Source organism: Muntiacus reevesi, chromosome 22 (genome assembly GCF_963930625.1).
Source record: "Muntiacus reevesi chromosome 22, mMunRee1.1, whole genome shotgun sequence".
NCBI classification, from domain to species: Eukaryota; Metazoa; Chordata; class Mammalia; order Artiodactyla; family Cervidae; genus Muntiacus; species Muntiacus reevesi.
In genome coordinates this window covers 47,058,557-47,085,096 of record NC_089270.1, presented here as the reverse complement: position 1 = coordinate 47,085,096, position 26,540 = coordinate 47,058,557, and the positions used below count along the sequence as shown (strand labels likewise).

The 26,540-nt window shown below is 40.4% G+C and overlaps 2 protein-coding genes across 23 annotated transcripts in view; one reads left to right on the top strand and one right to left on the bottom strand.

Annotated features, from left to right (window-relative positions):
- The first annotated feature begins 460 nt into the window (after positions 1–460).
- ZAR1 (zygote arrest 1) lies at positions 461–26,015 on the top strand. 12 transcript variants are annotated; one of them, XM_065914194.1, is made up of 7 exons: positions 461–1,282; positions 2,703–2,795; positions 2,878–2,952; positions 4,074–4,738; positions 6,591–6,651; positions 22,502–22,713; positions 25,928–25,990. In XM_065914194.1, the coding sequence occupies exons 1-4, from the start codon at positions 461–463 to the stop codon at positions 4,215–4,217; spliced, it is 1,134 nt and encodes a 377-aa protein (XP_065770266.1). In that variant the 3' UTR covers positions 4,218–4,738; positions 6,591–6,651; positions 22,502–22,713; positions 25,928–25,990. The 12 variants fall into 12 exon arrangements, with proteins under 12 accessions (XP_065770266.1, XP_065770260.1, XP_065770261.1 ...); XM_065914188.1 differs by lacking the exon at positions 22,502–22,713 and having other exon boundaries at positions 4,074–4,731; positions 25,928–26,004; XM_065914189.1 differs by lacking the exon at positions 22,502–22,713 and having other exon boundaries at positions 25,928–26,004.
- The window catches only part of FRYL (FRY like transcription coactivator), a 254,961-nt gene continuing 235,109 nt past the window's right edge, over positions 6,689–26,540 (bottom strand). For 7 of the 11 annotated variants that reach the window (XM_065914173.1, XM_065914175.1, XM_065914176.1 and 4 more), the window contains 9 exons: positions 23,838–24,088; positions 20,914–21,121; positions 19,307–19,456; positions 18,480–18,578; positions 14,633–14,701; positions 11,877–11,894; positions 10,968–11,078; positions 9,742–9,932; positions 6,689–9,425 (listed from right to left, as the gene is read on the bottom strand). In XM_065914173.1, the coding sequence (XP_065770245.1) occupies positions 9,167–9,425; positions 9,742–9,932; positions 10,968–11,078; positions 11,877–11,894; positions 14,633–14,701; positions 18,480–18,578; positions 19,307–19,456; positions 20,914–21,121; positions 23,838–24,088 (1,356 nt within the window). In that variant the 3' untranslated portion in view covers positions 6,689–9,166. The remainder of the gene's footprint in view (positions 9,426–9,741; positions 9,933–10,967; positions 11,079–11,876; positions 11,895–14,632; positions 14,702–18,479; positions 18,579–19,306; positions 19,457–20,913; positions 21,122–23,837; positions 24,089–26,540) is intronic. The other 4 variants (XM_065914177.1, XM_065914184.1, XM_065914180.1 and 1 more) reach the window with 3 other exon arrangements.

Here is a 26,540-nt window from a genome sequence, read left to right as displayed (position 1 = left end):
AGACCCCAAGCAGTCTCCCCAAACCTTCGCATTTTTGCTCGCTAGCCAGAGGCACCCAGCCTAGCCTCAGCTTCGGAGGCGGGAGACAGTAACCGAGGAAGGGCGACCACCTGGTTCATCCGGGGGGTGGTTCTGCGGGTATCCTCTTCACCTGGGGCAAGTTCACTTCCAGGGCAGTTTTGCGTCGCAAAGAAAGTTTTCTTTGCAGATCATCTTAGGTATAGTCGTGCCGACCTCCGGGTGTGGGATATTCCCACGCCACGGTCGGGGAGGGAGCCCTTCGGCGGGGGAGCGAGGACCCCAGCGGGTAGGGGGAAGGATGCGCGGGTGGGGGGAAGGATGCGCGGGTGGGGCGGTGGGGGCGGGGCGCTGCCCGCGGGGGCGGGGCCCGCGCCGGGCCGCCCCGGGAGGTGGTCTACTTAGGGCGCCGGGGCGGCTGGCCGGCGGCAGGGGAACGCTGATGGATGCCCTGGAGGACGTCGTCCTGGATGGTTACCTGTACCCGGCGTGTGCCCTGTATTCCTACCGGTGCCTCTACCCGGCCGCCGCCGCCAAGGGGAGAAGCGGGGCGGACGAGGGGGGCTCGCGACCCCAGGGAGAGGGCTACCCTCCCGTTTCCTCCTTCTCCGACGGCGCGGCCTCGTGGTTCCCGGGCCACCGGCAGCTGGCGGCCGCCGAGTACGTCCACAGCTACCACCGCGCGCAGCTCATGGCCCTGCTGTCGCAGGTGGGCCCCCGCCGGGCCAGCACTCGGGACGCGGCGGTGCAGATGAACCCGCGCCGCGACGCGTCGGTGCAGTGCTCGCTGGGGCGCAGGGCCCGCAAGTCCGGCCCGGGTCCGGATCCCCAGGGCGCGGCGGGCGCGGGCGGCAGCTGCCCGGCCTCCCCGCAGCGCGCCCGCCGGGGCCCGGAGCAGCACCGCCCGCCGAGCCGCGCCCCGCGGCCCGTGCGTTTCCTGCGCACCCTGGCCGTGTACTCGCCCGTGACCTCCCGCTGCCTAGCCACCCTCCTGGAAGGGGCCGAGGCCGCGGCGGGCGAGCAGAGGCCCGGGAAGCCGGAGAGTGAGCGAGGGCCGCCACCTGCGAGGCCCCGAGGCCCCGAGGAGGGAGACGGGCCGGCGAGGAAGGCGTCCCAGCGGCCGCAGCCTGAGGAGGACGAGGCCCAGGCCGCAGTACCGGCGAGGCGCGAGCAGCCCCCGCCGGTGGCCAGGGTCCCGGACGCCGCTGGCGAGAGGTCGTCGTCCCGGAGCCCTCAGCCGGGCAAGGAGCGCCTGCGCTTCCAGGTGAGACCCGGGTCGGCCCGGGAACTGGCAGGGGATCCCCGCGAGTCATGTTGGCTCCCATCCGCGTCCGGGTGCCCGCCCTCGGCTGCTCTCGACACGCGCCGGCGCGCTTCGGTGCCTTTCGGTGGCTGCTGAAGTCTAGCTCCGTCTGCATCAAATCTAGTATAGTGGGCTTGTTGATATTATCGTTGAACTCCAGCTGCACAGGGGTGGCGGTGGAAAAGCTCTTAACGTGCTTATTCCGAGAGTATTTGCTGACTGCCAGAGTGTAGTCAGCTGTATACAGCAAATACAGCGTATGTACACTGGATGATCCAGGCTGGGCCTCAGAACTTGAGAAGGTGAGCTTATTGGCCAGGAGAGTCGACTCCCGTGGATCCCACTCTCAGTTTTGAATTCAGTGTGTTAGAAACCATAACCATTGACTACTGGGGTCCTTGCACTTAAGACGCACCCCTATTCGGAAATCTGGCGGTGCTGCCGAGCCCTGCTCCCCGGGACCAGCAGGCTTGGAGGGCCGCGTCCTAGTTGCCTGAACGCTTAAGAGCTGGAGTGCACTGGGGGGTTGTAACCCAGCCGAGGAGGAAGACGTGAGAAGTACTAAGAGGCCGGGAGGAGCCCTTCCGATGTCTCCTCCAGGCCCTCAGGGCTATTTAGTGGGGGTCCGGGAAGCAAAGAGAGTGAAACAGATTTGTACACAAGCTGTGACCGCTCTAAACTGTGTTGATACTCAAACGTTTAACCTTCCTGGACCTCAGCTTGCTCACCTGTGAAAATGCTGAGTCTTCCAAAGCTCCTTCCAGTCCTAAAGACCTGACTTTGAAAAACTTGTTTGTAACTTGTTTCTTACTGAGAATAATTTAAAGAATAAGATAGTACTACTTTTGTTCATATTGTCTATGAATTAATGGCTTATCCATATTTTCGATTCTCAGCACCACTGTTTGGTAGAAACTTAACTAGCAATATAAAGAGCTTTTTTCAAGGTGTTCACCCATGATTATTTTAGGGTGGAGTCTTATTTCTTCCGTTTGACTACTTCATTTGCGTGTGTGCTAAGATCAGACCTATTTTACAGAAAGAAAAACTCTCCCTCTAGAATCCCAAGATTCAGGAACCCTGTTTGTTTGACTTTCCCCTTGCCTGTCTTCAGGAAAACACCTGCTTAGTAAACTGCTATTTGAACCAAGTAAATGTGGAACACAAACTTCTGTGGGCCCACGCTTTTCTATTCAATACTTGATTAAGCTATTAGCTTTGCTAATTGTTACCTTGTGGAGACCAGCTTGAACCTGATTCTACTTTCCTCCATGGTTTGAGGCAGAGTGCCAGTTTTAAGTATCAGATCCTTTCCAGGCTACTTGCGATGAAGGCTGATTCAGACGGCAAGTTGGTTAAACTCTGCTATTGTTTCGCTCAGTTCTTAGAGCAGAAGTATGGCTACTATCACTGCAAGTACTGCAATATCCGCTGGGAAAGTGCCTATGTGTGGTGTGTGCAAGGCACTAACAAGGTAAGCAATGCCCTGTCACCAGCGGCATCCTGGCAAAAGGTTCAGGAGGGTTTGGACTTTAAGTTTTTCCTTTTTCCTTCAGGTTTACTACAAGCAGTTTTGCCGAACATGCCAGAAGTCTTATAACCCTTACCGAGTGGAGGATATCACCTGCCAAGTAAATTGAAAGTTTACATTTTATGCATGAACTAGATAGTGATGAGAAGGTTTAGGGAGTAGTTTCTTGAAAATATTCCTAAGAGAGCCTAGATTCCCAGTGACCTGAGGTTTTGATTCCTTTCTGGAAGGAGTTGTAGAAATAATACTCAACTGGGAAGCCAGGTCTCGGTGTTAGTTCCCTCCTGTTCTTGTAAACCTTGGTTGTGTGAACATTTCTTGGTTGTGTCTCATTTGCAATGTGGAAGAATGTTTGCTTTACCTGACACTCAGTCCAGTTCAGGAGAGAGTAAACTTAAATAACAGAATACCTTTTAATATGAGGTAGTAAAGGCTGACAATTTTATGCAAATACATTTCATGAAACACGTACCCAAGTTATAAGTGTTTAGTAAAAATACGAGTTTTTCAAAATTTTCTGTTTTGCCTTAGTTCAGAAAGGAATTTGTTTTAAAGTAAACTTAAGTTGCCTGGCTTTATCAGGTTAAGTGGTAACAGGTTGCTTGTTATTAACTGAGCACTGCCTTGTGATACTAAATTTGGTGGTTACCACACCGCTAGTGGACCTTGACTTGCCAGTTGAGACAGCCTAATCGATGCCCTTGACTCTGAGAGTAGACCAAGTTCTGAAGTAGAGAGGAGTCTGACAAGGAAATGGAGCTTACTGTGACAGCGCTGCTCTTGGCCCAGCAGCTGCCGTTCTGCCTTCTGCCTCAGCTTGAGGCCCTTGGCAGCAGGGAGGGGGCCAAGGTCAGCCACTGGTGCCAGGCCTGCTACTAGCTCCTGGCCTCACACCTTCACTTTTGTTGTCAGACACCTCTCTCCTACCAGGTGGCTCTCCACCTTGGCTTCAAGGGTAGGAAAAGATTTCCTCTTAAACTTCTTCAAAAGAAGCTTCACAATTCACAATCGAATCCTATGCAAAATGGGAGCAGGAGTGCATGATGGAGGTGCTCTGTTCCTCCCATTCCTGTCCTTGCAGACAGAACAAGGTTAGCACAGAACCTTGCTTAGTGTGCATTCAGGTAGTATTTGAATGGACTAGAGAAACAATTTTCAAGTTCCAGGACATCACCAAGGGGTTTATCTTCTGTATGCATGTCTCACTTTGATTTTTTTCAGAATTGTAAACAGACTAGATGCTCCTGCCAAGTGAAACTTCGCCACGTGGACCCCAAAAGGCCCCACCGTCAAGATTTGTGTGGGAGATGCAAAGGCAAACGCCTATCTTGTGACAGTACTTTCAGTTTCAAATATATCATTTAAGTGAATGGGGGGGGGGGGGCGGAATGAAAAAAAAACCGTGGTCCTGCTGAACCTGTGCTGGTGGAGCAGACAAGTGAGCTTTCTCCCCCATGTCCTCCTCCTCTTCTGCCGCTCCCTCAAAATACTTCGTGAAAGGCTGTTATTTGATAAAACTGTAAAATAAAAGCATTGCAAAACAGTTGGTACACTGCGTAAAATCCATTGGAGAGCCTGTCCTAACAGTCTACGCTTGCTACTTTAGTATTTGTCCATTGCTTATGGAGCAGCCAGGCTCTGAGCTAGGCTAGTCACTACCTACCTGACAGTATGAAGGGACTCACTGATGCGATGTTTATTGCTTTTGTAGGTCTGATGCCTTTAAGAAGTTAATTGAACAAAAAAGCCATCTATTAAAATGAGCATTCTTCTGCAGGAGGTGAAGGCAGAGCCAGGCCTTGATGTTTGAGGGGAGGGGGGTGATGGATAACCCAGAGTCAGAGCTGGGAGTGCATGGCCTCCAGATCATCTCAGTGCAGTAGGTGGTGAGGGACAAAGGCTGGGAGAACTTGACTTGCTGACAACATCACAGATATGGAACAGATGCGGACTGGAACGGGTCGGGGGAGCTGAGGGCAGTTTTTAGATGTTAAATAACAAGAGGCAGCTTTAGCCTTTGTCATTGTGGACTTGGCAGTTCTGCAGGTGGAAAGTTTTTGGCACCATTTAACATAGTGCTCCTCATCCTAACTGTGCCTAATAGCTTTCTACCAGATTACCAAGAAAACACAGCCTGGGGCATTGGTGGGGGTGGGGTATGACAGGAGGGACTAATGAAGTCAGAGTTGAGAGCTGTTGGTTTCCTGGTTACAGAAACAGCATAATTGGAACCAGGTGCTAATTATGCCCTCCAAATTTCTAGCCATCCCACTTTAGTTAACCCTTACTACCTTAGAGCAACCATGTATACAGTAAGTGTCCTAAGGTCGTATGCTTGTACGGAGACAAATATGGGGAGTAAAAAACTAAAATGAATTTGAAGTCTCTGGAACCTTTTATAGTGGGGGGAAGGCCTCTAACCCCATGGTCTGGTGTTTGTAAAAATGCAGATTCTTAGGCCTCTGTTCCTCCTGAAGCACTATCTGGAGATGAAGTGTTTAATAAGCACCCCAGATGTGTTGAAGTGTGAAAACAATTGAGTCAGCCCTGAAGTTACCACGGAGAAGCATGGCTGTGGCCTCTGCCCTGATAAAGCTTCCAGTGAGGTGGGCATATGCCCATTAATTTCTGCACAGAACTTCTGCTCTGCACTATGTAAGAGCCACTTAGCACCTGGTAGAAAACAAAAGGGATCTGACTTAGGGAGGGAAGAGAAGACTTGCCTGAAAAAAATGACACTACAGCTGAGCTAAAGTTTGGATGAGCTGAATTAGGCGAAGAGGGAAAGAAAGAACTTTTCCAGACTAAGCTAACATGTGCAAAGGCCCAATGGTAGAGAAAGCCAGGAGGCCCCAGTGGCAGAATACACTGGAGGACAGGCATCCACACTGGATGGCTGGCATCACTGGTAGGCCCAGGCTGGAGCAACTGGTTCTCACGTGTCATCAGTGAGGATCCACTGAAAGGCTTTAAAGCTGTGGTGGAGCCTTAGTGACAGACCTTTAAAAAAAATAATCACTCTGGCAATACCATGTATGCTCGTAAACCTGTAAGGAGTCTTGCAAAGATCAAATGGTGCTGGGGTCAAAGAGAAATGCAGGACGAGGACAGTAAGGTGTGGGTGAAGGTGATGAATTTTGTTAATGCAGTTAACTTATCATGAGGTCACCGGTAGGTGCAGGGATAGACCAATCTGACTTACGCGGCACAGGAGAGGTGCATTTACTCTAAGCATCTGACGAACAAATGAGGGACAATAGAAATGAGCCCAACATTGAGCCCTAGAACAAATTCAGTGGCTATTAATACGGCTATTAATCATTCTTTAGGCTTAACATTGCCACTAATTTTCCCAATAGTGCAGTTATTTACTGCGCTATTTACAGTTAAGCAAAGCCAGGATCAAAGTATGTTTTACTTAGAGTTAGTGGCCATTCAGAAACTGAACAAAGTGGTACAAGAACTTGTGATGAGACTTATGGTCAGAACATTCTGGCAATGAGGCACTATCAAACTATGTCTAACTGGAGATTTATGTGATTTTTCTGAGAGACTTGAGAGGCTAGAAGGAAATACCCCAGAATGCTGTTCTCTCTGGGTATCAAGGGAAGTGATTCTAGTTTTGTTCATATTTCTTACATTTGCTAAAGTGACAGTTTTGAAATTTTGAAAATTTAAAAATAAAAATGCCATCAAGTACAACTATATTGACATCGATTCTTATCTCCTCTTGTATAGATTATGCTGGTGGATAAGCAGTTCTCAGTGACCAAAAGGAGGGATGCTTGCTCTGGCTCTGGTGAGTCTGTCCTGAGACTGTGTGACTGTTTTCTCAATTTATGATGGATTGTTGTGGGGGCGGGGGACACCACACCCTCCCCATCTTACATTACTAGAAGTAAAAATATGTTCTAAATCATGTAAACCTTTGGAGAAACCACAGTATCTCATGTTATTTTACAGACTTACTCTTTAAAAATGATACATTTGGTGGGCAAAAGAAAAAGGTTGTAAATGAGCAAAAACTGGGCTCTGATTGAAACTAAATAAGGTGTTCAATAAATTAAGCATTTGATATATTTTGTTAATGAATGCACACTTTGGATCCAGAGGACAAGGAGCAACAAAGTGTAGGTTTTAAGAAAATCTGATTTGCAGACGGGAAATCCTAATGATTTTATATCTGCATCTTGCTTTCTGCAGGTGTATTCATCTTTATTACATTAGTAATAGACTTAGTTACATAAGAATAGGAAAAGGAAATTTCAAATGTTTGGAAGGTTTGGGTAATTAGTCAGTTGAACTAAATGTGTTCTACCCCTTTGAAGGACAACTTTTTTTTTTTAGGAATAGTGAAGGCAACATTTGAAAAGTTCCTTAATGAGGCAGACTATAATCATTCATCCTTTCTTAAAATACAACACAGACCAAGAGCTACAATGCTTTTTATTTTAACAAAAAGGATATAAGGAGGGTGAGAAAAATAGGGGATGGTGAGATAGGATGTAAAGTGTGGTGTGTCTCCAGACACCACTGCTCTCTTCTTGCCCCACACCCAGAAGTCATTAAATAATTTAAAGGACACCATTTACAGTACCAGAACACCATCAAAATAATTGTTTTTATCAGGGTCAAAAAATACAGTGATTATGAATGTGCTGTGACCAGTTACAGAATTTTATAGGTAACATAACTCTAGTCAGCAGTCCAATGGCGTGCACGGCGCCCTCAGTTAATGCACTTGAGCATAATTACATTTCTGGCAGGGTCCGCACCGCCAAGAAAAGGCAAAGCTAAGCATTTCATTTCTACATTCTAAACTCTGGAACCCCAGAGCCCAGTTTAAAAGAAAAGTCACAGTGGATAAGAGATGCATATAAAAAATACAAGGTGTTCCTTTCAAATCAGAGGAATTTGTGGGACTACATTCATTTCTTTTACAAAATGCTATTTTAAAAAAAGGACAGAGAAATCCAGTCCATGTTATACTGCAGACTTGGACAGTGACTAAAAGTGTATTGCATGTTTTGGTTAAGTCAGTCTTCAGGCTTCCTTTCATCTTCCCCCGTAGCCCCGGGTTCCTTAAGAGTGAAACATGTGAGTCCTGCATAAACATATACAAATGCATTTGCATCTCTCCTCTTGAATTCTGCAGACTTTCAGGGCCTGCAAGTCACATATTCTACCATCAATGACCACAGTTTTTTTCTTTAGCTTTGTACACCTCTTCTTGTATAACAGTGCACTGCACAAATGTACAAGAAAATACCAGTATTAATCTATACAGTTTCTATAATAATTATGGAGTAAAATAAGTTAACTTTTCTAATGAGAAGCGCTGACGGGCAGCATACATCTTTATTGTACATTTTAAAGTCTCCGCAGGCATCTACTTTGGTTAGTTATCAACAATTGTAACATAAGCACTGATCAGAGAACTGAGCAGCATTCCAATAACGTTAACAGATATATTATTTCTTTTCGAAATACTGGGAAAGCCCAGTTTTAAAATATTATTAAAATGTCCTAACATTTACACACTATGAAGAGTTAGATCTAATAAAATAAATTTTTTCAAAAATAATCTTGCAGTGCTCTTTTAGGCATGCTCTGAGACGTTATCACCAAACACCCATACCTTGAAAATATGACTATCACATATGCACACATCTCAGCTCACACACACACACACACAATTCCTTATACAGACCAAAAAAAAAAAACCAAAACACCCACGCCCTTATCCCACATATTGGGGGAAAAAAAAAAAATCAATGGTTTTTGCAAATAAGTCTTTCTGTGTCTATCTATCCGAATGGATGTTCTTCATGTAGATGATTAAGCATCAGTTGTCGATTATGCTTGTGGCTGCTAGAAACCCAAGCAGCTCTGCAGGTCTTCAGCTAAAATGAACCAGCCTCGATTTCAGCCTCATTTTACCTGCTTTCTAATGTCTCAGTATTAGAGGCCATTATTGCAAACATTCTTAGAATTCTTTTCTTTCTCCAGAAAGTGTTGTATTTGTATGCATCACTTTTAGCCCTTTTCTTTTCACGTAGGTAAAGTCATTTAAAAAATTCTTTCTTTATACGCTTATTGTGGGAGGTATTGGCAGCCGTTAGATGATTAGATTTTTCCCCTTCAGATGTGGTTCTGACATTCTTTTTTACATTGAGAAAGTTTGGCATTAGTTACACTGGGGTTGTGGATGCTGCCAGAAAAAGTCATCAGTGAACTGCAAGGGTCCATAAAAGGTGCTTGTTAATATTCTTAATCATCTTCAGCTCAGTCTCTTCCTGAATGCCTGAAGTTTCTCAAAATCCAGTGCTCACCAAATTTCCAACTGGTTTGGCCTGTGCGAGGAGTTGGTATGATTGCACCGTGCGTAGAGACTCTCTTATTTCTAGGTTAAGTTCCATCAGCTTGTAGTTGGCTTCTGACATGTCCAGGTCAGAGCCTATGACTGCGAAGCTTCCCGTCTGGCCCAGCGTCTGGTGGTGGAAATAGATGTGTAGCAGCGTCTGGACAGGGGCGTCTTCACAGCTGCCAAAGATGTCATTGGGCCAGAGAGATCTGAAAGCACACAGTATTTGTAAGTCCTGAGATTCACAGCAATCATTCCAGATTAAGTACTTTTAAGTTAATACTTACAAAAAGTAACTTCCTTGTGAATCACTGAGGATCTGTTTTAACATTTTAACAAGTATTACTGAAAGTAGCACAGAGAATGAACAAAGTCTAAAATTGGTGTCATTGCATTGATAAGTGTACAAAATAAGGTCATGTTTTCCTTTCACAAAGACTGAGACATCAAGTTGAAAACCCAAACTACATCATAAATTTCCAGTTAGGTATAAAGGCATCTCCTATAAATCCCTGCACATTTTACCTGAAAGCTTTGACTTGTGCTACAGCTGATACAAATTCCTTATTTTTCAAAGTTTCAATTAAAGAATGAATGGCAGTTTCTATAGTAGTTTGTGCAGCTTGGGAAATGTCAATTTCTTCGTTTTCTGAAGCAGACTCGGCTTCTTTGAGGATACTTTCCAACTCGGCAAGTTCTGCTGACATGTTGAAGACCTAAAAGAAATAAATATACCTTAAAAGGATCAAATCTGTACATTCAGTAACAACACCGAGTACTTACTTAGCTGTGAAATTACATCTGATGATTGTAATATTTTCTCTTTAAGATTATTTTCAGTTGTTAAACTTAGGACAGTTAATATTTCAAGTTCTCTATTCAGCTGGAATAAGTTCAGCTGCCAAACAGTAGTCTTTAGATACTTCTGATAAAACAACAGGTTATCTTAAATGTAATAAATGTTATCAATATGTTTTAATAAGTAAAACAATAAGTAAATAAGTAAAACAATGTTTATATTGGTCTATATTTTAACATGTGATAATATGTTATACATACTTCATCTTGGATAGTAAAAATACATTTATATTATTGTTTTGTAACATAAGGCCTGAAATTCTGGGAGGATCATGAAAAAAAAATTGACAGTAATGAGATGTCTTTATATTTTAAAGGGTTATTTCTCCAGGGTATTTTATATAAACCAGTATGTATGTGTATTTTTTTTTTTTTTAAGTAAATTTAACCATTTTAGAAAATGCATTTAACTTGGTGATAGTTCTGGTACCAGTGGTTGGCAAGAGGGAAAGATTCTAAAGCCCCTACCTTTGAATCTATTCATGCTATGATTTCTCATACTCGCAGTGTTCTTGACGTGTTTATTCTTGTGTGAGTTACTAAAACTACAGAAATACTACATGGACAAGATGTTAGGGGGTTTCATAATACAATTATTGAATTGACGTACTTCACTTGATTTTTGATTACAGATGATCTATTGCTGATACTGTGAACTTTAAGATTCACAAACCTTTTAGATCACTGGATATCTGCTTTCAGATTTACTAACTGGTCCTAAAATAGCACATCATTTCAAAAACTGATAATACTTAACTAGGGGGGATAAAAAAAAGACCCACTAGCCACTCTCCTATGGACTTTTACTTCAGCACTCCTACAAGGAAATAAGTATGAATGTATTTTACTTTTGTACGATCAGTTACTAATGCCTAGTATAACTGAGTATTTACCTCTGCTTCATTTTTTATTGTGTTGACTTGGTTGATAAGTTTAGAGTAGGCTTGGAAGAGAAGCAGCAGTTGAAAATGCAATTTGTATAACCTTCGACAGAGCTCCAGTTCCTAGAAGTAAATAACGCCATGTTAAATGCAGATGTTATTTTCCATATCTGATGAGACAACAAAGATCCAATAAAAACTTATAAGTAAATAATTATTTTAAATTGTTCTGATTTATTTTTCTGCAGTAAGCAAGTTAATATGGTATGAAGTTGACGAAACACAGATGAAAGATGCTCTGAAGACTGGGATTAAAATAAAAATTTAAAGATTATTGGTTACATAATTCATTTTTAGTGTGATACATTTTCACATTAGACAAATATAATTTTTTAGCAGTCAATAAATAGAATGCTTTAAAAAGGATTCACTAGAACTTAAAACTTCATAATGAAAATAATTTACAAATTCATATACTCTTGCTACATTGAGATATATATCTCATTGCATTTATCAACAAGTGCTTGATAAAGCAAAAAGTAAAACTTTGGATAACCTCTCATCTAAAATGTAAGAATAGTTTGCTTTTTAAATTAATTCCTTTTTCTTAAAAAAAAAATTTTATAATCTCACTGAAACAAGACAAATTAACAAATGCACTTGGATTATTAAAATTAAGAAATTTAAAAGAAGATTCATTAGAGATGTGTAAAAAAGGCAACTGCTAGTTGTATATATTAATTATAAAACCTCATTATCTTTGTAGGACTAAAACATTTCATGGATTAGGGATGTGCAAAACTAAAGCATACACCACTCTTAAAGCAGTCCATGATAAAACATTGCTAGGTCACAAATGGCAAATGAAACCAGTTTGTCTGACATGGATAAGTAGTCTATAAATTAAGACAGGTCACTTACTGCTAGAATTTCCATTTGCTAAGCAAGAAGGTGATCGGGTCACAAAAAATACAAAGGAAGAAAAAGACCAAGAATTAGTGTCAGAAATCATTTTAACTAGGGTCACAGATGTCCCAGGCAAACTGAAGAACATTTAATTACACCCCAAAGAAAAATTTATGATGCCATTTCCAGAATAAAGTTTTTTAGACATTTCTATAACAATCCAGGGTGTTTTTCACTCTTTGCCAAATAACAGCTAAATTACATTTAGTCTATAGTTTATTTATTGTGCAAAAGCTATAAAGAATAAAATCAAACTAGTGGGATGTTGGGAAGTTGGCTACTGAAAGTGGTCATCTATCTGGGTTTTTATAGCCTTAAAAAAAGCTAAATGTAACAAATTTCTGTTAGTAAAGTGGAAAACTTCCAATTACAGTAAGAAATTTAATGAGTGACTCCTACTTCTCAGAAGAGAACTGGCATATAATTTTATATAATCAAGTATCTGCCCATGAGAATATTATCTCTGAAACGGCTTGTTCTGGCTTTCTTACCCTTTTGCTGTCTACTGAAATCATAAATTACCATAATTAGTGCTGAATCAGAAGGTAAAATATTGAGAGCAGTTGTGTGTTTTAAATTGCATTTCAAATGAAGTTTACTAAACTTCAGAAATTTAACCCAAGTAGGTTTAATTCAAACATCCAGCTTATGGAATATTTAAAAATTATTACATGAAAATATCTACAGCAACTTAGAACTAGTCTCATTAAAGGAGAAGAATTACTTCTAATTAAAGCAGCAATCATCATAATGTAAATATTGCTTTTGAAATATTCAGAAGTCCCTTTTGAAATCTGCTTTTCTAAATAGTTTCCTCTGAAGCACTGTTTATATAACATTTATTGCTATCAATTTAGAAGGGATTTGCTAAGCATAGGTGAACTTTAGCTCTGAACAACTTACCATAAATTACGTGGATGGTCATTCTGTGAATGTTATTTGAGCACAATCCGATGTCAAACATATTAGCATATCTAAATTTCTGAGGTTTTACTTCATACAGTTTTGTATGGAAACTATTTGAGTTTTAAATATATCTTCATTTCTATTAACATAAATAAAAACTGACTCCACACACACAGATCCATAGCATCCACTTTAGGATGTAATGGAAAAGATATCACTGATAAAGTTTATAATTATCACAACTATAGGAAAAATTTCTTAGTTTTGAATTACTAGAAATCACACAAAATGTTAACACTGTACCTTTAAAAATATTGCTTTTTAGTATGTTGAAATTTGCATATACATAATCCTTTCATTTACCAAATGATTATATATATGTGATTATATAAATATATATGAATATATGTATGACTAAATATTTAAATATTTATTGAGTGCTTATTAGGCAAATGGCTATACTGGTATATAGGAACAGATAGTACATAATGTTGCATAAAAAGAGACCTCTCCTCTCAAGGAGCTGAATGTGAAAGGAGAGCTAAGATATAAATGGAAGGCTTAAATGTAAAGAGTTTTCACTTTTTACTCAGGTGAAAACCTCAAGCTATTTTAATTGACATAGACTTCTGAGATGGAACTCCTTGTCATCAAGTAGAAGGGATACAAGAAATACTTAGTCTAACCACCTAATATATATATGAGAAAAGCAGTCTGTTCCTTGTTTAAGCCGTAGTGGCAAATACAGAATTAGAACCAAAGGATCTAATTCTAGTCTGAGATTAATCCCTTATCTTGCCTTGTTTCTTTCTTTACATGGATGACATGACAATTTCTTTATGACAGAGCAGGATTCGGAGTCAGCCTTTCTAGGTTTGAATCTTAATCCTATTTACTTACTGATTTTAGATAAATTAGCTTCTTTGAGTTTCGATTTTCATTTGCATATATATTTTCTCCTTATTTATTTTAAAATATTTATTGATTGCTTATTATTTATCCTTATCTGCATAATGGGAATATATAGCACCTACTAGACTAAATTGTATGGGTAGAGATAATGAATATGAAATGCTCAGCACAATGCCTGGCAAACAGTTAACATTTAGTGAGAGTATAACTGCTATTTTCTCAACATTTCAGTTTTGTAAAACTTCAAATTTTTATTACAGTACTACAGTAACTTTTATGACAGTCTGACATTGTAAAAGATTAGAATTCTGATGTCAAATGCAGAGGCTATTAATTGATTAATGCATGTTGCCCCTATAAAGTTACACTTCTATTAAAATAATTTGTAGGTCTTAATTTTATCCTCATTTAATATATGTGTTATATATGTGCACTCTTCTCTATATTACTATTTTTTTCACTGAATTTTACTAGTAAAAACCATAACTTATCCAACCAGAATTTCATCTTTGGAAGGACTAATATGAATGTATTACTCCAGTTTGCTTTCTTGACCAATTTATCTGTAGAATACTAATGCAGAATGAAAAAATTTTTAAAGAGGCAGATGCAACTAAAAGTCAATCTGGACTATCTAGATATTCATCGAGCTTATGTATTGAATGTGATTAAGTTTCAATCACAAGCTGGTCATTCATTTTTATTAAAGTGAGTTTTTCATTACTAAGCCAACATTCCACTGAACCTAACATTTACAAAAACTGTTCTGATTACAAAAATGAAAAATGTTACAAATATTCTTTATTTTTAGGAATAGCAAATAAAGACATTTGAGCATATACATTATTTTACCTGATACAGAAATATAGCAAAACTAAGAATAAGAAACTTACTTGTGCATCTGTGTTTATCCTATACATGTCTTCTTTGGCCCCAAATGTCCTCTTACAATTGTCTAACCACTGAAGAAATAAGTAACAGTAAAATTTTAATACAGTAATTGCATAGTACACAATGAAACTGGTACTGTAACAGCCTGCACATACAGAACAAAAATCTTAAAAAGTGAACTTGAATTTCTAGGATTGGTTGTAGACTTTCACCTCCACTTGAGCAGAATCATTTGTGTGCAACAAACTCAAGCAGAGGATGCGGTCTACGGGGCAACACGCACACACTGGGGACAGTTTACTAACGGAAACGCAGTCAGCTCCCTTCTATCCCAGGGACTTGTGGTGCTCCGTTTCAGTAAAGAATATTCATCCTTATAGATTTTACTGGGAATCTTCACGACCTATACTTGACCTGTGTCTAATGTAAGATGGAGAAATGAAAAGTGGGCTTCTCCTCTTGTCAGTTTAATAAAGGCAACTTAGAATTAACCAGGTCTGTTGGTTTATCAGAAGTGTAATTCTCAGATGTGTGTCACTTTTAATTAGTGAAACAGAAACTAGAATCCATTTAAAATCTTGTTTTTTTTTTCCTTCCTTTTTGGACAGCAATGTATGACAAATGTGTTATCTCCAAAGAGATATTGGTTGCAGAAGCCAAATGTGATTTTCCTTATCCAGGGGCTAGTCCTAAAGAGGGATATTTATTTAAGGTAACTTTTCCTTGGCCAGATAAAAAGAAAGTAACAGTACTGTGGTTTAGTGGGGAAAAACACTGAACTCAGAATTTCCAAGCTGAAGTGAAAGCTAAGAGCCTTGACTGCTTAGTCAAGCTAAGCAGTTAGGTTTCAACAGTTTGATATTAATAATCAGTTCTTTTGACTTCCTGGCTCTTTCTTATGTGACAGATTAAACATAATAAAATTAGAATATATTATCAAATATATAATAATATGAATTATGCTTGAAATTATATATATGAAACTAAGACATTTTTCATTAGGACTTTGAGAAAAACCACGAGCTACACTGTTTATTCTTTGAAAATATTTCATTGTTAGACATTTGAAATTCTCAGTTGTAGCTTAACGGTCTACACGCAAAGAATGAAAATTAGGTGTCTCGGTTGTTTCAGAACAGTCTCTTTGACCTTCTGTCCCTTTATCCCGGCCCCCCAGCCTGCCTGGGCCCTTAGGCTCTGTGCTTGACAGCATGTCAGAAGAAAAACATGTTAAGCTCTCCTGGTGAGATACAGCTGCTGGCAGCCATTGTCAAAAGCTAGTCAGCAGATTTCTCTCTATCAGCAAAATTCAGCTGACATCTATCATGGAGTTTGTATATGAATGTCTGTTCACACAAAAGTGAGAATGCCTATATAGTTCATCATCCTCCTCATCACAAGTCCAGCCCAATGTGTCCAGTATGCTGATGAAAAAAAATTTTAATTGCTTATTCTTACTAAATACATTTTTTATACTGTAGGCCTATGATATGGCATGGGGGGGCACCATCCAACCTAATTCTGACGTGCACGCTGTCACAAGACAAGCCCCAGGCCACTGTGCTGTGGCCGCAAGCTGGCCTGGAGAGCACGCGTCCCAGCTTCCCAGTCAGCGTGTACAAAACACGACGGACCGTCTGCACAGAGTAACCTCTGGTTCTCAGGTTACTGGTCTACCCGTCATGGTGGGTAACTCAGGGCTCAAATAAAGGTTAAAAATTAACTGGAGAGGTCTGGCATCTGGGTGTGATGGAGTAGCTTATGTAAGGCCTATCCTCGAAGGACAACTATGGAAGTTGAGTAAGAATTAGTTGAAAAAGAACTAGGAAGTCAAAATAACTGATAATATTAGTAAATACCAAGCTGTCATATTTAGGGAGTTAGAAAAAGGATCAGGAGAGCCCTACTTTGATTCCAGCGTTACTCTAGGGGATTTGCTCATTCATGTCCACGGGCTCAGAAGCTGAACAAAAAGTAGTGGCCTGTAGTTTCCCTGGGCTGGGAAGGCAGGGGTGTCGCAGGTAGTGAGGCGCTAAGGGTCAAGATCCTAGAGAAAGGGGAGCTGCAGAGGAGGGAGCGCAGCATCCGTGTGCATTTCCCCTGGGGCATTCATTCCCGTATTTATCATGTGCAGGAGGAGAGGCTAAGCAAGCTGGCAGTAGCATCTGGGAGGCTGAAAAGGTAAACAGAGGTTTTCTGGTTTTATGGTGCTGGGGAGACAAAAACTGTTCACTTTCAGCCAAGAGAGCGGGTCCTGATGAATACCCCAGGCTTGCAGTTGTGATTCTTAGAAGACTCAAGGAATATACAAGAATGTATTGATACAACTAAAAAACTATTAGAGGGGCAAAAACTGAATAATGAAAAACAGTTGTTTGACAGAAAAGAAGAAAGGAAGCAAAGGAAGGGATAGGATAAAAAAAATAGTGACATGATTGCTTATGAAAGAATCAAATTCATTTTTCTCTTCCATGTAAGGATTTTAATTGATTCAGCACAATTTACTGAAAAGAACATTTTGTCCCACTATATTGCAACAGTACCTCTGCTGTAAATTATATGATTTGGTCTTACTGGCTGTAGGTCAGAAGTGACCTCTTCTTGGAAATCATAGATTTGGTTTTTATCCATTCTCTATTAGACCTACATGACTTTGTGAAGTCTCTTTAATTACCATTACTTTTTATTTATCCTATAATCCCTAGTCCCTAAGCCGAAAAATTGATGCTTTTGAACTGTGGTGTTGGAAAAGACTCTTGAGAGTCCCTTGGACTGCAAGGAGATCCAACCAGCCCATTCTAAAGGAGATCAGTCCTGGGTGTTCATTGAAGGACTGATGCTGAGGCTGAAACTCCAGTACTTTGGCCGCCTCATGCGAAGAGTTGACTCATTGGAAAAGACCCTGATGCTGGGAGGGATTGGGGGCAGGAGGAGAAGGGGACGACAGAGGATGAGATGGCTGGATGGCATCACTGACTCGATGGACAGTAGTCTGAGTAAACTCCAGAAGTTGGTGATGGACAGGGAGCCCTGGCGTGCTGCAATTCATGGGGTCGCAAAGAGTCGGACACGACTGAGCGACTGAACTGAACTGAATTATTTACATAAGGCACAAAAGTGTTTGTGCTTTATATTCCTATCTAGAATATTCAGGGAATAAGAACCAGGTTTTACATTTCATTCTTTATAGGCCTTTACATGTGATAGATATTTAGTACTTACTAAAGAAAGATCGACCTCCTAGGAAAAAAATACCTGTCTGCAGTTTGTGTGTAAAGGAGAACCCTTTTTTTCCTGTCAGTTTTTCTGCCCCTGCCAATTGAAAACATATTGGATTTGCCCCCAGGGAACAGAACTAGTTGCTGTGTTTTGCAGTGCCAGACTGGAGTTAAAGAAACATTTTTGTGCAGGCAGTGTCTATAGTCTACCACATGCTCATTTCTCCTTTGCTTGCCCATGTGCCCATCCACATCACAGGAAGAAGATCACCAGTTCGTCACAAGCGGCAGGTTTTCTGGACCACAACATCATATGCATTGCTCAGGGAAATGTTGCCTTCATGTTCCTACTTGCAATGTTGACAGCAGCTATACACTCTCCACACAGAAGCTTTTTGTAAAGCGAGTTTTCCATTGTGTTCTAAGACTCTTAGAAGGCCAGTTTCTAAAAGCTAAAGATAGGAATTTACTGGACAGGCAGCTCCAAGTTCCCCACCATTCTCAGCATAACCCTGAGGCAAGTAGTAAGTGGTCCTGTTTCCCTCTCGGCTTTTCTGCCAGGTTAGCATGTCTAGTGTCACAAGTAACTACGTTTTTGTTTTTGTTTTTTACATTGTAAAAAGGGACTGACCTGCTCAGCTGCTTCTTTTTTGGCATTGTATGTATCCAGGTGTTCTTGCAGCTCCAAAACACTGAACTTCAGTGTTTCTAGCAAATCACAGGACATCAGCTGTCAAATCAGAAACACATTGATCCAGGTCACCATTTCTGATTACAATCCTGAGACCAAAAACTTTGGGGTTATGGGTTAGTGAATTTTCAAGCCAACTTAAGCCAGCGTCCCCTACTGTCCACTGTCTTGTACTAAGGACCGACGTTTCACTGAAACAGAGGAGTGCGGTGTGGTTTCAGGAATGTCAGAAAGGATAAGCATGCCTTCTAATGCTTTTAAAACGTGGCTCAGGCAAAGTGGCATGTCCCACCAGTGTGCACCTTAACAGTGATACACTTGGAGCTTTTAAAACCATAATTCTCTAACTGTCTTAATACATAATCTACAAATGTGCTTGGAGACAAGCGGAGAAGACCAGCAAGTTCTGGGTTCTTCATGGTGGTGGGGGGGAGCAGGAGGGTGGGGGGTGGAAATGTGTCTAGCCCTCTCCTAGGAGCTTTGATTCAGGAATCAGGGAGAAGTGCGCATCTCTAAGCATGATTCTTTAGCTTTCCCATCCAGGACTCTGTGAAAGGTGAGGGCAGGAAGAGGTCAGAATCAGAAACAGTCACAAGTCACTGCATATAGTACACGGGAACTACATTTTGCTAGATATTTATAATCAAGTTGAAAATATGAACCTTTAGACTTTAAAATTCCAAATTACCTTTAAAAAAGACCATTTACTGAGTGATGCCATTCCAATTTACTTTTTATGATAAAGTAAGCCTCATGTAAAAACTTACTGTTTCAGCATCCACAAAGACTGTTGGGCATTCTGAACACATCATCATCACTTCCAATGAGCTTTTAAATTTGGCACCAATGCGCTGCAGACTCTCACCAAGGAAGCTGACTGCCTCATTAGTTATGTCCCCGAACTTTCTTTGAATTGACTGTGGAGAAAATATAAGAAAATGTATTTCATATAAAAGCGTTTTTTAATCTTTAAGTAAAACATAATTTATAGAGCAACTTCCTATTTTAAAACTATGATTGTAGTGATATATAGAGAACCCTAAAAAATCAATCTATAAATCCTTATTTTTAGGCACTTCTTTAGGAAACATAATTTCTAAAAACGATCAAAGATTTATTGTATAGTATTCCTGAAAAAAGAAACTAATGATACATGCTATTCATCTCCCCATTCCTAAGATTTTTTTCATTAGGAAAGAGAGAAGGAGTACATGCAAGATATTGCTGGAAATAAAGCCGTCACATGCATGAGGAATTAGATCTTCCAAAGTTAAATTCTACCAAATGAAACTTTCAGTAAAAGTAGTTTACTCTCCTTGGATATGTTTACTCTCCTGCTGACTTCAACTGAAGCCATCGAAATGCACCAAGGGCAATATCTTCTCAAAACTCAAGAATATTCATTCACATAAAACCATCAGTGCCTAAACCATACTGAGCACTGAATGAATCAGATGCGATATTAACAATGTAATTACTATACAAATACTTGGATGTGTACCTACATGTGTATGTGTAGCACCATTAGGTGTCATTATGATTAATTTAAAACAAAGCATAAGCCACAGTCTCACGCATGGAGAAATTTGTATCTCTGGAAAGAAAAGAATATAAATAGAAAACCAAGTAGCAATGCAAAACCTCAAAATTAAGTAAATAAATGCTCCAGTTAATAAGCACTGAAGAACTTCCAGGAGGGAAAGACTGAAGGCTGGGAAAACTTCAGTGAGATTATGTACTGAGCTGGGTCTTCTAAGATGGGCAAAATTTGCTTAGGTGGGGTGGAAAGGTGGCAGGTAGTTGGGAAAATAATGACTTAAATGTCAGCCTTGGTTTCCCTAGCTACAGAATGCTAAAAATACATTACATAGGTCTGTTGTAGGAATTACTTACTGTTAAACATTTAGCCTAGTGCCTTACACATCTAAATGTTAGCTCACATTACTTTTAAGGATGGAAGCAGCCTTGGTTAAAAATTTTAAGGTCCCCACACAGAAATGGAAGCGCCAATGAATTGAACACTTCATGATAGATTGTCTTATGATACTGACCGAAAGCTCCTTAAAGGCAGGAGCCCTCCTTTATATTTCTTTGGTGTCCTTGAAGGTGTTTAGCATATTCCAGAATTTGATCAAATGTTATTTTGAAGTTTCACTCTAATTACCTTAGGGGAAGTATCTGTACTAATCACTGTATAATGTCCTAGCAGTGCTACAATGTCAAAGTGTAAATTTTCATTATCACTGCCTTAGGAAAGTAAACTTTAAAGGAAACTAGTGAGAATATTACAATTTGAGATACTGATTTTAGATAAAACCCCGTAACTTTATCAGATAACTGTAATACAAATTCAGAAATCTTCAACCTTACTGACCTGAAACAGCCTAGAGAACACGTGGAAAGTGAACACCGCGCAGGAGCCGTCGGTGTCAGACAGCATCTGACCCACGTGGCAGCGCCAGGCTTCTTCTTCGTCGTCACACGCTGCTGGCTGAAAGGCGGCGATGATGGCGGAAAGAAACGGCGACGGCAGAGGGGATGTCTGTACTTCTGGAAAACCATCTTGTTCTTCTTCCTCTTGACTGTTAACACATATGGAGTCATCATAATATTGTCTTAAAAGAATACACTCAATTATTTAAAATACTTTAAATCATCTAGCAGATTATTTCTTACATATGTACACATATTGATTCAGAAAATGGGTGACCATCTAAATTTTGTGAGAAAGCATGAATAAGCAGATTCTCTTATTCATCCCATTCTTTCTGGCATCTTGTTCTTTCTTAGCATCTTTGGATTTAGAAATCTAATTTCACACAACCACCTTAAAACAACTTAATCCTACAATGAGGCTTCCCAGGTGGCTCAATGGGTAAAGAATCCACCTGAAATGCGGAGACACAGAAAACGTGGGTTCAATCCCTGGGTCAGGAAGATCCCCTGCAGGAGGGCATGGCAACACAGTCCAATATTCTTGCCTGAAGCATCCCATGGACCGAAGAGTCTGGTGGGCTACATTCCATGGGGTTGCAAAGAGTCAGACATGTCTTAAGTGATTGAGCAATTCTACAATATGCCAGGGCTATGGAATAATTTCAGTAATTTCTATGACTAAGACTAGAATGACTTCATTTTAAATGATCAATTTCAGAGGCTTTTTATTTGAACAGGCCCAAATTGGCAATCATGATATTTTTAAAGTTTTTGTCATGTACTTTTGTGTCAAGGGCTATATATTAAGTGCCTTACATGGACTGTTTTCATTCAATCCTCACAGAAACTCTATGACAGTTAAGTACTATTATTATCCTGACTTTTACCAGTGAAGGACAAAAAGTTCAGTGAGGTTAAATGATGCGCCTAGGCTACTGGGTAGGAAATGACAGAGCCAGAATTTGAGGCCAGTTGTATGGGACCAAACCCAGGATTATAAAGCCATGACACATGCTATGTGCCTAGCAATGTGGCAGTAACAGATCCGACTCAAAGAAATAGAAGATCTGGCCATTTTCTTTGAGGAATCTATAATCCCCACAGTCAGATAATATATACACACAAATATAAGACAATGAAAAAAAAGGGAGGTATATATGGTATTTGGGTTGAGCATCCTATAAAGAAACATGTGACCCTGGGTCTTGAAGAAGTGTTTGGAGTCAGACTCCATAAAGAAATGTCTTACTCAAGGTCTTAAAATTGTATATTTCACATTACAGGCCTCCACAAGGCCATTCAGAAATTACGGAACAATTCATATAGAAGAGAGGGATCTGAAAAGATTGGGGAGAAAAGGTCAAAAGGAAGCAGACATTTGAAGGGAAAACTTAAATTCTACCTCAAAAAATTTAATTTTTAAGATGTCACTATGGTGACTGATTTTAAGAAAATGTATCCTGTAACCTTGAGTAGATACACCTCTGTATTTACTAAGGATGTTCTACTTACTGTTTCATCTTCAGTACTTGGCCAAAGTCAACTCTCTCGTCTGCAGCCTTTTAGAAAGCCAGATATCTGAGTATCTGTCCCTGCATCACTCCTGACTTCTCTGAATTCATGTCTGACCAATGAGCGAGTGAGTACACAGGCTACTGTCATATCCAGGTCAGTGACATGAACAACATGTGTCACCAGGATCCTTCGTTACTATCTGAGTGTACACTTTCAAATACAGGTGAGCATTCCAGATATACTGAGAGTGAAACATCTCCTTATGGGCTGTATATGTTAAAGCACTGCTATCACTTGAGGTATAAATAAAAACATTTTATTGTAGGAGTAAAACTCTGATATACTTGATCACTAAATATTACATTTTATATAAGAGCTTCAAATTGTTGAATAGGGAAATAGATACACTGATAGATAATGCATTAAATTAGATGCCTTTATAAAGAACATTATTTTGAGCCACAAATATTTATAAAATTAAAAAATAAAAACAGAACAGTAGATACAGATTACATCGTAATTCTCATCAATGAAGGACTATTTGGTGTTTAAGTGACATAACTAACATAAGTGACATAAGCCACCAAAATTTCCTTTAAGAACTTTATGTAATAATTGATCATTCAATTCTGTCTGGTAAAGAATCTGCCTGTAATGTGGGAGACCTGGGTTTGCTCCCTGGGTTGGGAAGATTCCCTAGAAAAGGGAAAGGCTACTCACTTCAGTATTCTGGCCTGGAGAATTCCATGGACTTTATAATCCACACGGTCACAAAGAGTTGGACATGACTGAGCAACTTTCACAATTCCCATGTCAGCCCATGAGTATAAAAAAGTCCTGTGTGAGATTTCTTCATACTTCATAGTACTTTTAAATGTATGATGCATAAACATTTAAAAAGAGCACCCTAACATTTGACAGTGCTAAGAAATGATACTTCTGCCCGTTGTACAAGTCAAACTTTATAACTATTGGTAATAAGACTATAATTTTTGGAATATACTTCAGATTCGTTTTGGTATCACGGAAGTTCCTTCTCTAATTTTGATACTTGGCTCCACCCATGGCCCAGTATGGATTTCAGCACTTGGCCGCTTGGCATTCTGCCCAAATAGGCATTTGGTGTGCTTCTAAATGTAGACTGCCCCTCACTGTGCTCTGAGAATGGCCTCCTTGTTTTTCATCAAGTGAACGGCAGAAACAGAGAGTAAAACCATGGCAGGAACTCATTGTACCTTTAAAATGTACACAGAAATGAAAGTCAGGTTACCGGAACAGAGGGCCATGTTTGGGAGGGGGCAGGGTAGAAGCGCCGCCTCGTCACCATATCTGGCACTGTGCCCTCACCTAGACAGCCCAGAGAAGTCTGCCTCCTCCTCTTCACACCGCTCATCTAGTTCCTTCAGAGCTAAGGTGACGTCCTCTTCACAGACTGACCCGGGGTAGCTCTCAGGACCTGGCGGCTCCGGCAGGTCCGTCTCCTCTAAATCAAGAATCCCTTGACACACGAGAGAGTCCTGCTGTTCTTGAATAATATACGATCCGTCATCTTCAAAGGTGGTAAGAACCTGTTCCTCCTTTAATACTGAACTTGTATCCTGAAAAACAATTGTATTTTTTTTTTTTACGGACTTTTGAAACATTGAAAAGCAAATTTTACCAATACAGAATAAATGACTGTTGCCACCAATCTACATTTATTTTATTAGGCAGTCTTCATTTACACAGTTTGATTTTTGGAGTTTTTGGACTCTGATCACATAAAATTGTTCTTTTTTTATTTTTTAAAATAGTTTCTAGTTTAAAACACTTTGAAATTAAACTGTATCACTGACTGCCACACAGAAACATCAAGGAGATCTTTTTTCAATAGGACTCAGCTGTTTACTTAGAAATATATCCTTTGGGGAAATATCTTCTCTCCAGGATATTCTAATTCTCCATAAGTAGAGCTTTATATTACTACTATAAATTCTCTCTTATGGAAATGTCATTTCTTTCATTTTGCTAGAAGTTAATCTCCAGTGAATTTTAGATATAAGAAGGGGAGGTAGTTCAAAATGGTTAACCTGTTGGTTCTGCGGGGCTACCTGGGAGTCAGGAACAGGTCCTGACCAGTCAGGATGCGTTGAGCAGAAACAATGCGGCCAGCCTGACTGGTATAACTGAGCTGAATGCCAGGATGTAAGATCTGCTTCCAGGTAATAAGGTTACAATAATTTATTTAGATTTGAGTACTGAGAGGTCTTCACCACTGAATTAAAGGAGTTCAAAAATGCTAGAAAATTTTAGACTGTTGTACTCTTGAGAATTAAATGAACTATAAACTCATTTATCAAAGAGGGAAATGATAATGGAAAGTGTGTTATAAAGTATACTACTGGTATTTTTTCCCCTATCCATTGTAACGTTACTGAAATAATATTGATATATGTGCCTGGTGTGGAGTAAAAGTTCAACAGGTGTTGGCTGAATAAGCGAGCTACCACTACTGAAAAAGAAAAATACTTCCAGGGTGTAGATCATGACCTATCAGCACCAGTTTTAATTCACATGGACATTTGTTCAATCAGCTTTTGAAAATAAGCACTCACGGTCTCTCAGTTTCTTTCAGGACTTAGACCTAAGGTTACTAATGAGTTAAACAGCAGTTTCTCACCTCTTTGTCACAGATGAAAACAGAATTTTCCCTTCCAAATTATCAAAAGTAAGTGAAATCCAGCGCCCCTGACCTTAAACCAGCCTGGGCCTTAGTTTTGTTGTTTAGTCGCCGAGTCGTGTCCTACTCTTTTTCAACCCCATAAACTATAGCCCTCTAGGCCCCTCTGTCCATGGGATTCTCCAGGCTACTGGAGTGGGTTGCCCTTTCCTCCTCCAGGGGATCTTCCCGACCCAGGGATTGAATCCATCTCTCTGCATCTCCTGTATTACAGGTGGATTCTTTACCATTGAGCCACTGGGGAAGGCTAGGTCTTAATTTACTCACCTGTAAATTCATGTATAAAATGAAGGATTCTGGGCTGAGGGCTCTGGGATAAATTAATAACTAACTACAATTAGTGTGCAAACTAATATGGGGCTAATTATGCAAACCACAATAATATACACTAGAGTATGGTAAGTGTAAGGTATGACAAAGATGGGGTAGCAATAGTGCAACGAATGTTTCTGTCCTCTCAAAATTCATATGCAGAAACCTTAAGCCCCAGTGGGGTGGTATCAGAGGCGGGGCCCTTGGGAGGTGATTAGGTCATGAGGGTAGAACTCTCATGAATGAGATCAGGCCCTTAAAAGAAGAGGATAAAGAGCTATTCTGTTCTTTTCCACCATGTCACCTTGGGAGGTGATTAGGTCATGAGGGTAGAACTCTCATGAATGAGATCAGGCCCTTAAAAGAAGAGGATAAAGAGCTATTCTGTTCTTTTCCACCATGTCAGAATGCAGCAAGAAGAGCTCCCAGGAAGAGAGCCTGCACCAGACAGCAGTTGGCTGGCACCTTGATCTTGGAGTTTCTGGCCTCCAGAACGGCGGGAAATGCATTTCTGTTGTTGACAAGCCCCTCCCACCCCAGGTGATGGTGTTTTTGTTACGGAAGCCAAAGCTAAGACAGATGGGAAAAGGACCTAGAAGATACCAAAGGCGGAGAAACGTGGCCGGAAACATGACGTGCACTAAGGAGATACCTGGCCTGGGGATAGTCACGCAGAGACAGAACAGACTGCATCTTCACAGGACAGTGCTTTATAAATAATACGGTAAAATCATTCCTTATTTGCTGCAATAGTTTATATTCAATACACTCTATTTAAGGTTTCCATCTGAATTTTTTTCTTAAAGATTTGGCCATTAAACGACTAAGAATTAGTTACTTGGAAAGATACTGTGAGTAATAGTGCCAAAGACACTGCTACACCTAGAATTTTTATTGGTATTAATTTTTCCTTGGGCAGCAGTTTGAACATATCGTACTGAAATGATGCACCACCAAATTTCTTGGTTTAATGCCATTACTTTTCATTAGTGTATACCTGTGTTTTATTGTTATTTGTT

Excerpts from the sequence above, each read along its gene's own strand:
- ZAR1 (XM_065914185.1), top strand. The coding sequence starts at position 461 with ATGGATGCCCTGGAGGACGTCGTCCTGGATGGTTACCTGTACCCGGCG. Across the intron at positions 1,283-2,702 it reads AGGAGCGCCTGCGCTTCCAG|TTCTTAGAGCAGAAGTATGG; the intron begins GTGAGACCCGGG and ends TGTTTCGCTCAG. Across the intron at positions 2,796-2,877 it reads GTGTGCAAGGCACTAACAAG|GTTTACTACAAGCAGTTTTG; the intron begins GTAAGCAATGCC and ends TTTTTCCTTCAG.